General features: G+C 49.8%; 1 protein-coding gene across 1 annotated transcript in view; it reads left to right on the top strand.

Annotated features, from left to right (window-relative positions):
* Positions 1 to 12,143, top strand: part of LOC136573415 (vomeronasal type-2 receptor 26-like) — a 46,976-nt gene that overhangs the window by 21,193 nt on the left and 13,640 nt on the right. The window contains exon 2 of the mRNA XM_066574707.1: positions 4,153 to 4,362. Coding sequence (XP_066430804.1) covers positions 4,153 to 4,362 — 210 coding nt within the window. The remainder of the gene's footprint in view (positions 1 to 4,152; positions 4,363 to 12,143) is intronic.

The following is a 12,143-nucleotide window of genomic DNA, read 5'->3' on the forward strand; positions in this document are numbered from 1 at the left end:
TTTGTCCCTATATGTATTAGTAGGAATGGGTAGTGTTCTGTAGGACTGAAGAGTCTTGACAGCCTATCAGATGCATCTTTAATTTGTGCACCAGGAAGACAGCACATCTCTCATGACGTGTCAGGTCTCCAGAAAGCGCTCTCTGTTCCTCACATTAGGGAATTCTCCATAACCACCACTCTCCTTTACTTTCTTCTATACAACAGTACTTCTTTTTCTTCATTCAGGAGGACTCTGTGTGCTTACTACACAGTTCTTTGTGGGTAAAGTCATTACTTGCTGTACCTCTTTCCCCTCTGCTCTGTACTTTGTGAGTAGGTATCATTTCTTGCTGTAGCTCTTAATTCTTTGTGGGTAGAGTCAATACTTGCTGTACCTCTTCCTCCTTTTGCTCAGGAACCAGTACCAGGCTCCCTGGTTCCAAAACAGTATGGGTTCTGGTTGACTCTAAATCCTCCTCCTTCTTTGGGTCACATGCTTCCATTCCTCAGCTTCTGCAGGTATACTGGATATTTTTTTTTCCTTTAACATTTTGAAGACTTTCTTCTACTCTGTCAAGGAAATCCTCACCATCCTTAATAGGTTTCAATGTAGCTATTCTCTCCTGAAGGCTAAGCACTAGAGATGAGCGAACGTACTCGTCCGAGCTTGATGCTCGGGCGAATATTAGGGTGTTCGGGATGTTCGTTATTCGTAACGAACACCACACGATGTTCGGATGTTCGGGTTACTTTAACTTTCTTCCCTGAGAAATCTTTTCTATATGCGCTCAATGGGGCCGGCGGCAGCAGCGCCAACCCCATTGAGAACATATAGAAGACAAATCCTTCTTCTCTGCCACAGCTGTAACAGCTGTGACAGAGAAGAACGATGTTTGCCCATTGAATTCAATGGAACCGGCAATACAGCCGACTCCACTGAATGCAATGGGCTGCCGGCGATCGCGGGATGAATTGTCGGAAAGGGGTTAAATATATAAGCCCTTCCCTGCAATTCATCCAGAAATGTGTAAAAATAAAAAATATATATATACTCACCTGGTGCCCGCAGACGGAGTTCTGAATTCATGAATGGGTGTGAGTGAGGGCTGGCCTCTGATTGGTCAGGCTGTGACCAATCAGAGGCATCTTATTCAGCAGGCGGGGATTTTAAATCCCCGGCTGCTGAATACTACTCACAGCTGTTCAGAGCAGTTCAGGAGAACTGCAGCCTGCCGCGCTGAACTCCGTCTGCGGGCACCAGGTGAGTATATATATATTTTTTATTTTTACACATTTCTGGATGAATTGCAGGGAAGGGCTTATATATTTAACCCCTTTCCGACAATTCATCCCGCGATCGCCGGCAGCCCATTGCATTCAGTGGAGTCGGCTGTATTGACGGCTCCACTGAATTCAATGGGCTAACATCGTCCCTATCCGTTGCTGTGTCGTTCCCATCATTTTCTTGAATTGCCAAGATTTTCACACATGAAAACCTTAGCGAGCATCGGCGAAATACAAAAATGTTCCGGTCGCCCATTGACTTCAATGGGGTTCGTTATTCGAAACGAACACCCGAACATCGCGGGAAGTTCGTTTCGAATAACGCGAACCCGAACATTTTGGTGTTCGCTCATCTTTACTAAGCACCTTTTCCTCCAGTAGAGACACAAGCTTGCATTTCTGGCAGGTGAAGTTTGGCTTTTCTTCTGGTAGGTTAGTAAACATATGGCATACATTGCTGGTCACCATATGGCTCCTCTCCTTTTCCATGTTGTCAGATGATGTCCTCTTCTAAACTTCTAAATGTCAAGAATTATAGTAAAGTTACTAACAGCGCGCAGTTTACGATGTTCTCCGAGCAGTTAGACCCGGCTACTCCCAACAATCTTCCCGATTACAGTGATTCTTTGCTCTTCCCAGAATGTACAGGGATATGCAAATTATCTTCTTGCAGCTCCAATCTCTGTTCTGGCGATGTCCTCCAAGGAGTTCCATCCAGCTAATCCCGGCAATCTCCCCGCTTAAAGTGATTCTTTGCTCTTCCCAGAATGCACAGGGAATAGGCAAAGAATCTTCCTGCGGCTTCAATCTTTATTCCGTTGATGTCCTTCAATCAGTTAGACCCCACTAATCCCGACAATCTTCCAGCTTACAGTGATTCTTTGCTCTTCCCAGAATGCACTGTGAATATGCAAATGATCTTCCTGCAGCTCCAATTTCTGGTTCTATGGTTCATCGACACACAGGAGCTTGCTGGCTTTTCAATAAAGGGCAATGCCAGGTTTTCACAAAATGTAAATTCCTTTTGTGATAGGAACCATGAGGCAGTGCTTTGTTTCCACGGGTCAAGACATTCTTCAATGGTTTCCACAGTGGAAGAGTCAGAGGACCCCATTGAGTGTTCATATGATGCAGCCAGGGTTGGAAAAGTATTCAAGGAAATGGGAAGCAAAGCTTCTCGCTGATGGATTTAGTTGTGGTTTCGTGATACTCACTGAATCTACAGCAGCGCTCATGTTATTAGAGGTAATTTCATACGTGTTACCAAAAGCATGCAACAAGATTTGCAGATTTGCCAGGTATTTCTGGAGAAGTTTAATGGCAGAACATTGTCAAGATATTGAATATTCTAATGTGGATTTTGAATCATTCATGGATATGTCTGGCGGTATTGATTCCTGTGCGATATTGTGGAACTGTTGGTTTGCTGGCATTTGACCGGGTGTCTGGGGCTCTTTGGGTTCACTAAAAGCTTAATGTTGCTGGAACCATTTCTTATTGTTCCTATTGTTCAGCCCGGTGGCGAAGAGAGGAGGGATAAGAGTCTTTCCTGGAGCAGCTGCAGACATGGATAATGGAAGAAGAGAGCCATGAAGAAGTTTGGCAGAAGCACAGACATCAGGTGCATGGCGGGATGATGGTCAGCATGGTCAGCGGTGCACAGACAGAAGGAGGCAGAGCAGTGATGGCAAGTGGTAAGTCTGGTACGAGGAGTGCCCCCCACGTGGCTGTCTAGATTGACAGTGTAAGTGTGCACCCCACGTTGCTCTAAGGAAGGGAGGCCGCTAGTGGACAGCTTACAATGTAGTTTCAGTGGTAGGCTAGCGGAAGGATCCCAAGACAGTGGGGGTGTTACGGTATCCTACCCGATGATACGCCAGCCCGGGTTGCCCTAGAACTTACCCGCAACCCCTGTCCCTGCCTACTTGCCTCCACTCCTGGCTAACCCCAGGTGGGCAACTGGGCGGCAGTCCCTACACTCGCTAGGGACCGAGGAGGGACGCTGGCGTACCAAGATGGAACAGGGTAGGATACCGACAGGAAGGGCAGATGAATAAACCAACAGAAAATATAGCAGACCGAGGCAGATGGATAACCTGGAATATAAAGCAAAGCTGAGACACAGGAGACTGTCAGAGGCAAGACACTAGCACACTGGAACAGAAACCAATAACTGGCAGTGAATGGACCTCACTGCCAGCCTTATTAACAGAAGCCTCCGCCCAGGGGCGGAGAGGGGGAGGCGACGCCTCCCAGCAGAATCCCATAACAGGGACTCGTGCACAGAGCTGCACTCACAGACGCCCGTGCGCACACTGCCGCCCGGAGCCACGAGCGAGCGCACCGTGCTGACCAACCACCTCCGGCCGCCACCGCATTGTAACAGGGGGGCTGCACAAGTGAGTCCCTTTTCAGCTGGGAGTAGAAGGGACTATGTGCAGGGGAGCAGTAGAAAAGGGGCAAGGGGGCAGAGAGGGAGGGGCTGAGAGTGGAGGAGGGACAAGAGCAGCATATGATCAGCGTGGGGGGGAGTGAAGGAAGCTTTAGGTCCAGTTGTTATTAGGAGGGGGGAAGAGTAGCAGCAAGGGTCAGATGTGACAGGCAGGGGGCTATATTAACAGGGTCATTTTGGACACATCGCGTCAGAGTTGTGAGAAGGGGTGGCACTCTGGGGGAGCTGAGTTTTAAAGGGTCAGATGCTAGTGAGGAGAGCCTTAGCCACATGTGTAGGCCAGCGGAGTGGGGCTAGGATAGGGTGTAGTTGCAGGGTAATGGCAGCTGGCTCAAGTGGCTTTGCGGCGGGAGAGGGGGAAGTAGATATAGCCAGTATTAGAGAAAAGGATTCTCAGCACAGGGATCTCGGATCTTTTTTGGTCTGTCTCAATAGAGGATGACAGGTGCCATCAAGGGGAAGAACAGCAAAGGAGAAGGGCACAGTGTGAGTCCGGCTGTGGCAGTGGCTATTACAGTTGTCAGGGATGGCCTTCAACCACATGATGCCAACAGTCGGCACTTGGTACATCGTCGTCAGGAAGGTTGCCAGTCCTGGTCATCTGGGCGGATTCTTCCCTTGGCAGAACCAGAGGTTGAAAGGATGGTGAGTCGACATGCCATGGTGTTTGGGAAACTGTTTTGAAAATAAAAAAAGGCTTCCAGTGTCCTATAGTTATCTGAGGGGCACACACTAGCCTGATCATAAAGGTTCTTCTCATGCATCCAGCGGCTCGCCAAGGGTGGCAAGCTCTAGGAGCAATGAGTTGTTTTTTGATGGTTTAAAATATGCTGATTCAAAGTTTTGTGGTGTTGCCTCCCTTGGTATAGGGCTGGCAGAGTAGACAACTGAAAAATCTAAAATGGTGTGCATTTGGCCCGGGCTTTTTCTGAGCATTTATCATTGGCAACAAAAGTTACAAGAGAGCTGCATCATTTTATACACGTAACAAGGGCTATGTGCGCAGATTTACACGTGTGGAAAGTTTTTCTCCAGAGTTTCAATGGGCAAGTGATATACCAAAAGCAGGAGGTTGTTTGATTTGCAGCTGGAGCCGTTGGGTTAGGATTTATTTTTGGTGACCATTGGTGCAGAGCTTCCTGGCAAAGGTCATGGTTCGAAAGGCATTGGGTCAAAAACATTGCGTTATTGGAGGTTTTTCCAGTAGTTGTGACAATAGAGGTATGGGGACCTGAGATGGCGGACACGAGCATATGTTTTTTGGGTGGACAACAAGACAGTGGTTCAAGTGATCAACAGGCATTCTGCTCTTTGCCCATGGTACTAGCCATGTTGCAGCACTTGGTGTTGTGATGCTTGCAGTACAATGTAGAGTTTAGGTCCAAGCAAGTCTGATGATGCCAGAAGGGAGTGGCTGATGCTCTTTCTCATTTTCAGATTAGGTCATTCAGAGAGATGCACCCAAAGGTGGATGTCTAGGGGGTACATTGCCCTTCTTCATTATGGGAACTTGTAGAAGAGAGCTCCTGAATTTAATTTAAGTGTCCTGAATTTAATTCAAGGAGGTTACCTGGAAGAGTTATAATAGCATTTGGTCATCCTGGTTGTCTTCCGCGGAGGCCTTTAGATGGAAGGAAAACTGGTGCGGTCAGTGACTTTGGATCTACTGACGGGATTGCGCAGAAAAAGAATCTGGGTGGGGGTAGCTAAAAAACATCTGTGGGGCATTGATTTTTTTACTGTGTCTGCATGGCTGGCTGGACATGACCAAGGATTTTTTTAAAGACAGATCCTGAAGGGTTGGAGAAAGAAGCGTAGGTGTTTTGATGACAGACGGCCTTTAAGTTTCACGTTGCTAGGCCTGATGTTAAAAATTTATGGTATGCACTGATCAACAAGAGATATTGCTTTTTTGCGTCGGTTTTTCATTAGTGTTTTTTGAAGCCGATAGGGTGGGTAAGGTGGTTTCAGCCAGTAAGTTTAAGTTGGGTGTTGCGATTTAGGGATGTTTTGGTGGAAGATGGCATAGTAAAGTTATGTATTAGGAAGTCTATATACACAACCTCTCCTCTTTGCCAAAACTGATATATATGGCAGAGAGGAGAGGTTGTGTATATAGACAATTGAGTCAAAGTGGTGTCCGGCTGAGCTGCTGTGCGCTTACTTAGCACAGCGTCTGGCGAAGGGCCAATTTTTGGTGCATGCATCGGGATATCCAGTTACAAGTTACCAGTTCACGGCGGTCATGTGGTCTTGGCAAAAAAAAAAACTGGGCTTGGACCCGGAAGATTTTTGCACGCTTTCTTTTAAAATTGGAGTGGCAACAACGGCGTATTAATGCGGCTTGAGTGCAGAGGAAGTTAAGCGCTTGGGTAGTTGGAAATCAGACACGTATTGGTCGTATGTATGGCCGGATTTGAAAGTAGATTAGGAGTTGTAGAACTAGTAGGAATTAGAGATGAGCGAGCACACTCGTCAGAGCTTGATGCTCGTTCGAGCATTAGGGTAATCGAGATGCTCGTTACTCGAGACGAACAGCACGCGGTACTCGAGTCAATTGCATTTCCTTCCCCGCATGATTAGCGCCATTTTCTAGCCAATAGACATGCGGGGAAGGCATTACCACTTCCTGCTCTGACGTGCCAGCCCTATCCCACTCCACAGTAGTGAGTGGCTGGGCCGATCAGGTGACCGCCGAGTACTTAAACTGGCCTCAGACTCATGCTGGCAGAGGTTAGGGAAAGTGCTGCTGCTAATATAGGGAAAGTGTTAAGAGTTGGATGCTGTCTCCAAGAACCCCAACAGTCCTTCTTAGGGCTACTCTTCATAGTGTGCATTACTGTTGTGGCTGGCTGGAAGCAGTAGTGCACCAATTTGTTTTTTAAGCATCTCGGGCTGTGGAGGCCATTTCAGCTATACTGTTCTGTGTCTGTAGTGCCGTAGGCAGAGTTGAGGGAAAGAGCTGCTTATATAGGAAAAGTGTTAGCGTAGGATCCTGTCTTCAAGAACCCCAACGGTTCTTCTTAGGGCTACATCTGACCGTGTGCATTATAGTTGTGGCTTGCTGGAGTAGTAGTGCATAAATGTTTGTATTACGCATCTAGGCTAATTCCTAGCCTTTCAGTAATAGCGTTCTTAGCCTGAAGTGCCGTACAACCCGCTCTCAACTTAAAACTGCTCTCTAACATTTCCTAGCCTGCTGCAAGCGACTTCACTTATACCGTTCTGTGTCTGCAGTGCATAACACAGAGTGTTGGGATACAGCCACTTCTATAGGGAAAGTTATACACTGTACAGTCCTGATCCTTCGTGCAAGAACCCCAACGTTCCTTCTTAGGGCTATATTTGACCATGTGCATTATAGTTGTGGCTTGCTGGGAGTAGTAGTGCATCAATTTTTGTATTACGCATCTAGGCCTGTTCCCAGCCTTTCAGTAATAGCGTTCTCAGCCTGCAGTGCCGTACAACCAGCTCTCACCGTGAAATTGCTCTAATATTTCCTAGCCTACTGCAAATGACTTCAGTTATACCGTTCTGTGTCTGCAGTGCATTAAACAGAGGTCTCACTGCTAAACAGTACTGTAATATTTCCTGGGCCACTGCAAAGTATTTCAGCTCTGACGCTCTGCAGAGCATCTCACAATACCCTTTCCTTGGTGCGGTTGAGATAGCCGCAGTTACCAGCACTATCCACTAGCTTTAGAATCTTCTCTTACTCCATACAAGTATCTGCGAGCGATAAATTACCCCTAGGTATCAGCGCAAGACAGCGGGTTAATTTTTTTAAGTCACAGCATAGAGTCTCCGCTATCTATAAGTCTCTGTGTGCGGTGAATTAAGCCACAGTTGTCAGTGCTGTACAGTGGGTTAATTTATTTGGGCCCTGCTCTATTCTTAATCCGCCATGATGAGGAGTAGGTATAAGGGTCACGGACACGGACGTCCAAGTGAGGGTGTGGGTACAGGCCAAGTTCCTGGGCATGGTGAATCACAGCCGGCTGATGCGGGATTAGGAGAGAGGCAAGTTTCTGGGCTCCCCAGCTTCATATCACAATTTGCAGGTCCGTGTTGTAGACCTTTATTACAAACAGAGCAGTGCAAGCAGGTCCTGTCATGAATTCCAGAAAACGGCTCCGGCAATGTGTCAACCACCCAGTATTCTACGCAGTCCACTACTCCCAGCCTAGGGACTACAACTCTGAATGCTCTGGCTGCTCCGCCTTCCTCCCAGCCTCCTCACTTCATGAAAATGACATATTCTGAGAAGGCAGACTCCCAGGAACTGTTCTTGGGTCCCTGCCATGAGTGGCAAAAAACGGTTCCTCTCTCACCAGAGGAGTTTGTTGTGACCGATGCCCAACCTTTGGAAAGTTTCCGGATGATGAGGCTGGGGACTTCCAGCAACTGTCTCAAGAGCTTTCTGTGGGTGAGGAGGATGATGATGATGAGACACCATTGTCTGTCAGTGAGGTAGTAGTAAGGACAGTAAGTCCGAGGGAGGAGCGCACAGAGGATTCGGAGGAAGAGCTGCTGGACGATGAGGTGACTGATGCCACCTGAATTGCTAAGCCTACTGAAGACAGGGCTTCAGAGGGGGAGGCAAGTGCAGCAGCAGGACAGGTTGGAAGAGGCAGTGGGGTGGCCAGGGGTAGAGGCAGGGCCAGAGCAAAGAGTCCCCCAACTGTTTCCCTCAGTACCCCCTCGCGGTAAGCCTCCGTGCAGAGGGCTAGATGTTCAAAGGTGTGGATGTTTTTCAGTGAGAGCAGGGACGACCGACGAACAGTGGTGTGCAACCTGTGCCGCACCAAGTTCAGCCAGGGAGCCACCACTACCAGCCTCACCACCACCAGCATGCGCAGGCATATGATGGCCAAGCACTAGAGATGAGTGAACGTACTCGTCCGAGCTTGATGCTCGTTCCAGTATTAGCGTGTTCGAGATGCTTGTTATTCGAAACGAGCACCACGCGATGTTCGAGTTACTTTCACTTTCATCTCTGAGACGTTAGCGCGCTTTTCTGGCCAATAGAAAGACAGGGAAGGCATTACAACTTCCCCCTGCGACGTTCAAGCCTTATACCACCCCCCTGCAGTGAGTGGCTGGCGAGATCAGGTGTCACCCGAGTATATAAATCGGCCCCTCCCACGGCTCGCCACAGATGCATTCTGACATTGTTCAGGGAAAGTGCTGTCTTGCTGGAGCTGCTATAGGGAGAGTGTTAGGAGTTATTGTAGGCTTCAAGAACCCCAACGGTCCTTCTTAGGGCCACATCTGACCGTGTGCAGTACTGTTGAGGCTGCTTTTTGCAGTGTTGCACATTTTTTTTTTGTATATCGGCCGTGCAGAGCATTGCGTCCAGAGCATTGCGTCCTGCAGTAATTTTACATAGTCCAGGGCCAGTAGTAGTGAGGCACGGACAGAAGACATATACAGTCTATATAGGCAGTGGGCTTTTCCAAAAACATTTGGGAAAAAAATCTATTTGGGCTGCCTGTGACCGTCCTCAGTGTACTGGGTCTCTGCTGGGGGTAGTTGTCCTAATTCATACGCAGCCAGCTAAGTGTTACAGCAGGCTTGCGCAAAATTCTTTCCTGGCTCTGTGTTGCCTGTTACATCACCGCTGTATTCCTGTCCACAGTGAAACAGTCTGCAGTAATTTTACATAGTTCAGGGCCAGTAGTGGTGACGCACGGACAGAAGACATATACAGTCTATAAAGGCAGTGGGCTTTTCCAAAAACATTTGGGAAAAAAAATCTATTTGGGCTGCCTGTGACCGTCCTCGGTGTACTGGGTCTCTGCTGGGGGTAGTTGTCCTAATTCATACGCAGCCAGCTAAGTGTTACAGCAGGCTTGCACAAAATTCTTTCCTGGCTCTATGTTGCCTGTTACATCACCGCTGTATTCCTGTCCACAGTGAAACAGTCTGCAGTAATTTTACATAGTCCAGGGCCAGTAGTGGTGATGCAGGGACAGAAGACATATACAGTCTATATAGGCAGTGGGCTTTTCCAAAAAAATTTGGGAAAAAAAATCTATTTGGGCTGCCTGTGACCGTCCTCAGTGTACTGCGTCTCTGCTGGGGGTAGTTGTCCTAATTCATACGCAGCCAGCCAAGTGTTACAGCAGGCTTGCGCAAAATTCTTTCCTGGCTCTGCTGTGCGTTCCATAAGCGAAGTCAGCCTCCAACCACAGGCCAATAAGCGGCACATTTAATTACAGCGTTCTGTTTCTGCACTACTGGTAATACACCATGCTGAGGGGTAGGGGTAGGCTTAGAGGACGTGGACGTGGCCGAGGACGCGGAGGCCCAAGTCAGGGTGTGGGCACAGGCCGAGCCAGTGCGGTGGCCAGGGGTAGAGGCAGGGCCAGACCGAATAATCCACCAACTGTTTCCCAAAGCGCCCCCTCGCGCCATGCCACCCTGCAGAGGCCAAGGTGCTCTAAGGTGTGGCAGTTTTTCACAGAGACGTCTGACGACGTGGTGTGCAACCATTGTCGCGCCAAGATCAGCTGGGGAGCAACCACCACCAGCATGTGCAGGCATATGATGGCCAAGCACCCCACAAGGTGGGACGAAGGCCGTTCACCGCCTCTGGTTTACACCACTGCCTCTCCCCCTGTGCCCCAACCTGCCACTGAGATCCAACCCCCTCTGAGGACACAGGCACTACCGTCTCCTGGCCTGCACCCACACCCTCACCTCCGCTGTCCTTGGCCCCATCCAGCAATGTCTCACAGTGCAGCGTCCAGACGTCGCTAGCGCAACTGTTTGAGCGCAAGCGCAAGTACGCCGCCACGCACCCGCACGCTCAAGCGTTAAACGTGCACATAGCCAAATTGATCAGCGTGGAGATGCTGCCGTATAGGCTTGTGGAAACGGAGGCTTTCAAAAGCATGACGGCGGCGGCGGCCCCGCGCCACTCGGTTCCCAGTCGCCACTACTTTTCCCGATGTGCCGTCCCAGCCCTGCACGACCACGTCTCCCGCAACATTGTATGCGCCCTCACCAACGCGGTTACTGCCAAGATCCACTTAACAACGGACACGTGGACAAGCACAGGCGGGCAGGGCCACTATATCTCCCTGACGGCACATTGGGTGAATTTAGTGGAGGCTGGGACACAGTCAGAGCCTGGGACTGCTCACGTCCTACCCACCGCCAGAATTGCGGACCCCAGCTCGGTGCTGGTATCTGCGGCGGTGTATGCTTCCTCCACTAAACCACCCTCCTCCTCCAACGCAACCTGTCTCGCAATCAAGATGTGTCAGCAGCAGCACGTCGCCAGCAGTCGCTGTCGCACGGCGTGGCAGCACAGCGGTGGGCAAGCGTCAGCAGGCCGTGCTGAAACTACTCAGCTTAGGAGAGAAGAGGCACACGGCCCACGAACTGCTGCAGGGTCTGACAGAGCAGACCGACCGCTGGCTTTCGCCGCTGAGCCTCCAACCAGGCATAGTCGTGTGTGACAACGGCCTTAACCTGGTGGCGGCTCTGCAGCTCGGCTGCCTCACGCATGTGCCATGCCTGGCCCATGTCTTTAATTTGTTGGTTCAGCGCTTTCTGAAAAGCTACCCACACTTGTCATACCTGCTCGGAAAGGTCCGCCGGATCAGCGCACATTTCCGCAAGTCCAAGACGGACGCTGCCACCCTGCGGACCCTGCAACATCGGTTTAATCTGCCAGTGCACCGACTGCTGTGCGACGTGCCCACACGGTGGAACTCTACGCTCCACATGTTGGCCAGACTCTATGAGCAGCGTAGAGCTATAGTGGAATACGAACTCCAACATGGGCGGCGTAGTGGGAGTCAGCCTCCTCAATTCTTTACAGAAGAGTGGGCCTGGTTGGCAGCCATCTGCCAGGTCCTTGGAAACTTTGATGAGTCTACCCAGATGGTGAGCGTGGATGCTGCTATCATGAGCGTCACCATTCCTCTGCTATGCCTCTTGAGAAGTTCTCTGCAAAGCATAAAGGCAGACGCTTTGCGCTCAGAAACGGAGGCGGGTAAAGACAGTATGTCGCTGGATAGTCAGAGCACCCTCATGTCTATATCTCAGCGCGTTGAGGAGGAGGGGGGAGGAGCATGAGGAGGAGGGGGAAGAGACAGCTTGGCCCACTGCTGAGGGTACCCATGCTGCTTGCCTGTCATCCTTTCAGCGTGTATGGCCTGAGGAGGAAGAGGAGGAGGAGGAGGAGGATCCTGAAAGTGATCTTCCCAGTGAGGACAGCCATGTGTTGCATACAGGTACCCTGTCACACATGGCTGACTTCATGTTAGGATGCCTTTCTCGAGACCCTCGCATTACACGCATTCTGGCCACTACGGATTACTGGGTGTACACACTGCTCGACCCACGGTATAAGGAGAGCCTTTCCACTCTGATTCCCGAAGAGGAAAGGGGTTCGAGAGTGATGCTATACCACA

The sequence above is a fragment of the Eleutherodactylus coqui genome, chromosome 7 (genome assembly GCF_035609145.1).
Source record: "Eleutherodactylus coqui strain aEleCoq1 chromosome 7, aEleCoq1.hap1, whole genome shotgun sequence".
NCBI classification, from domain to species: Eukaryota; Metazoa; Chordata; class Amphibia; order Anura; family Eleutherodactylidae; genus Eleutherodactylus; species Eleutherodactylus coqui.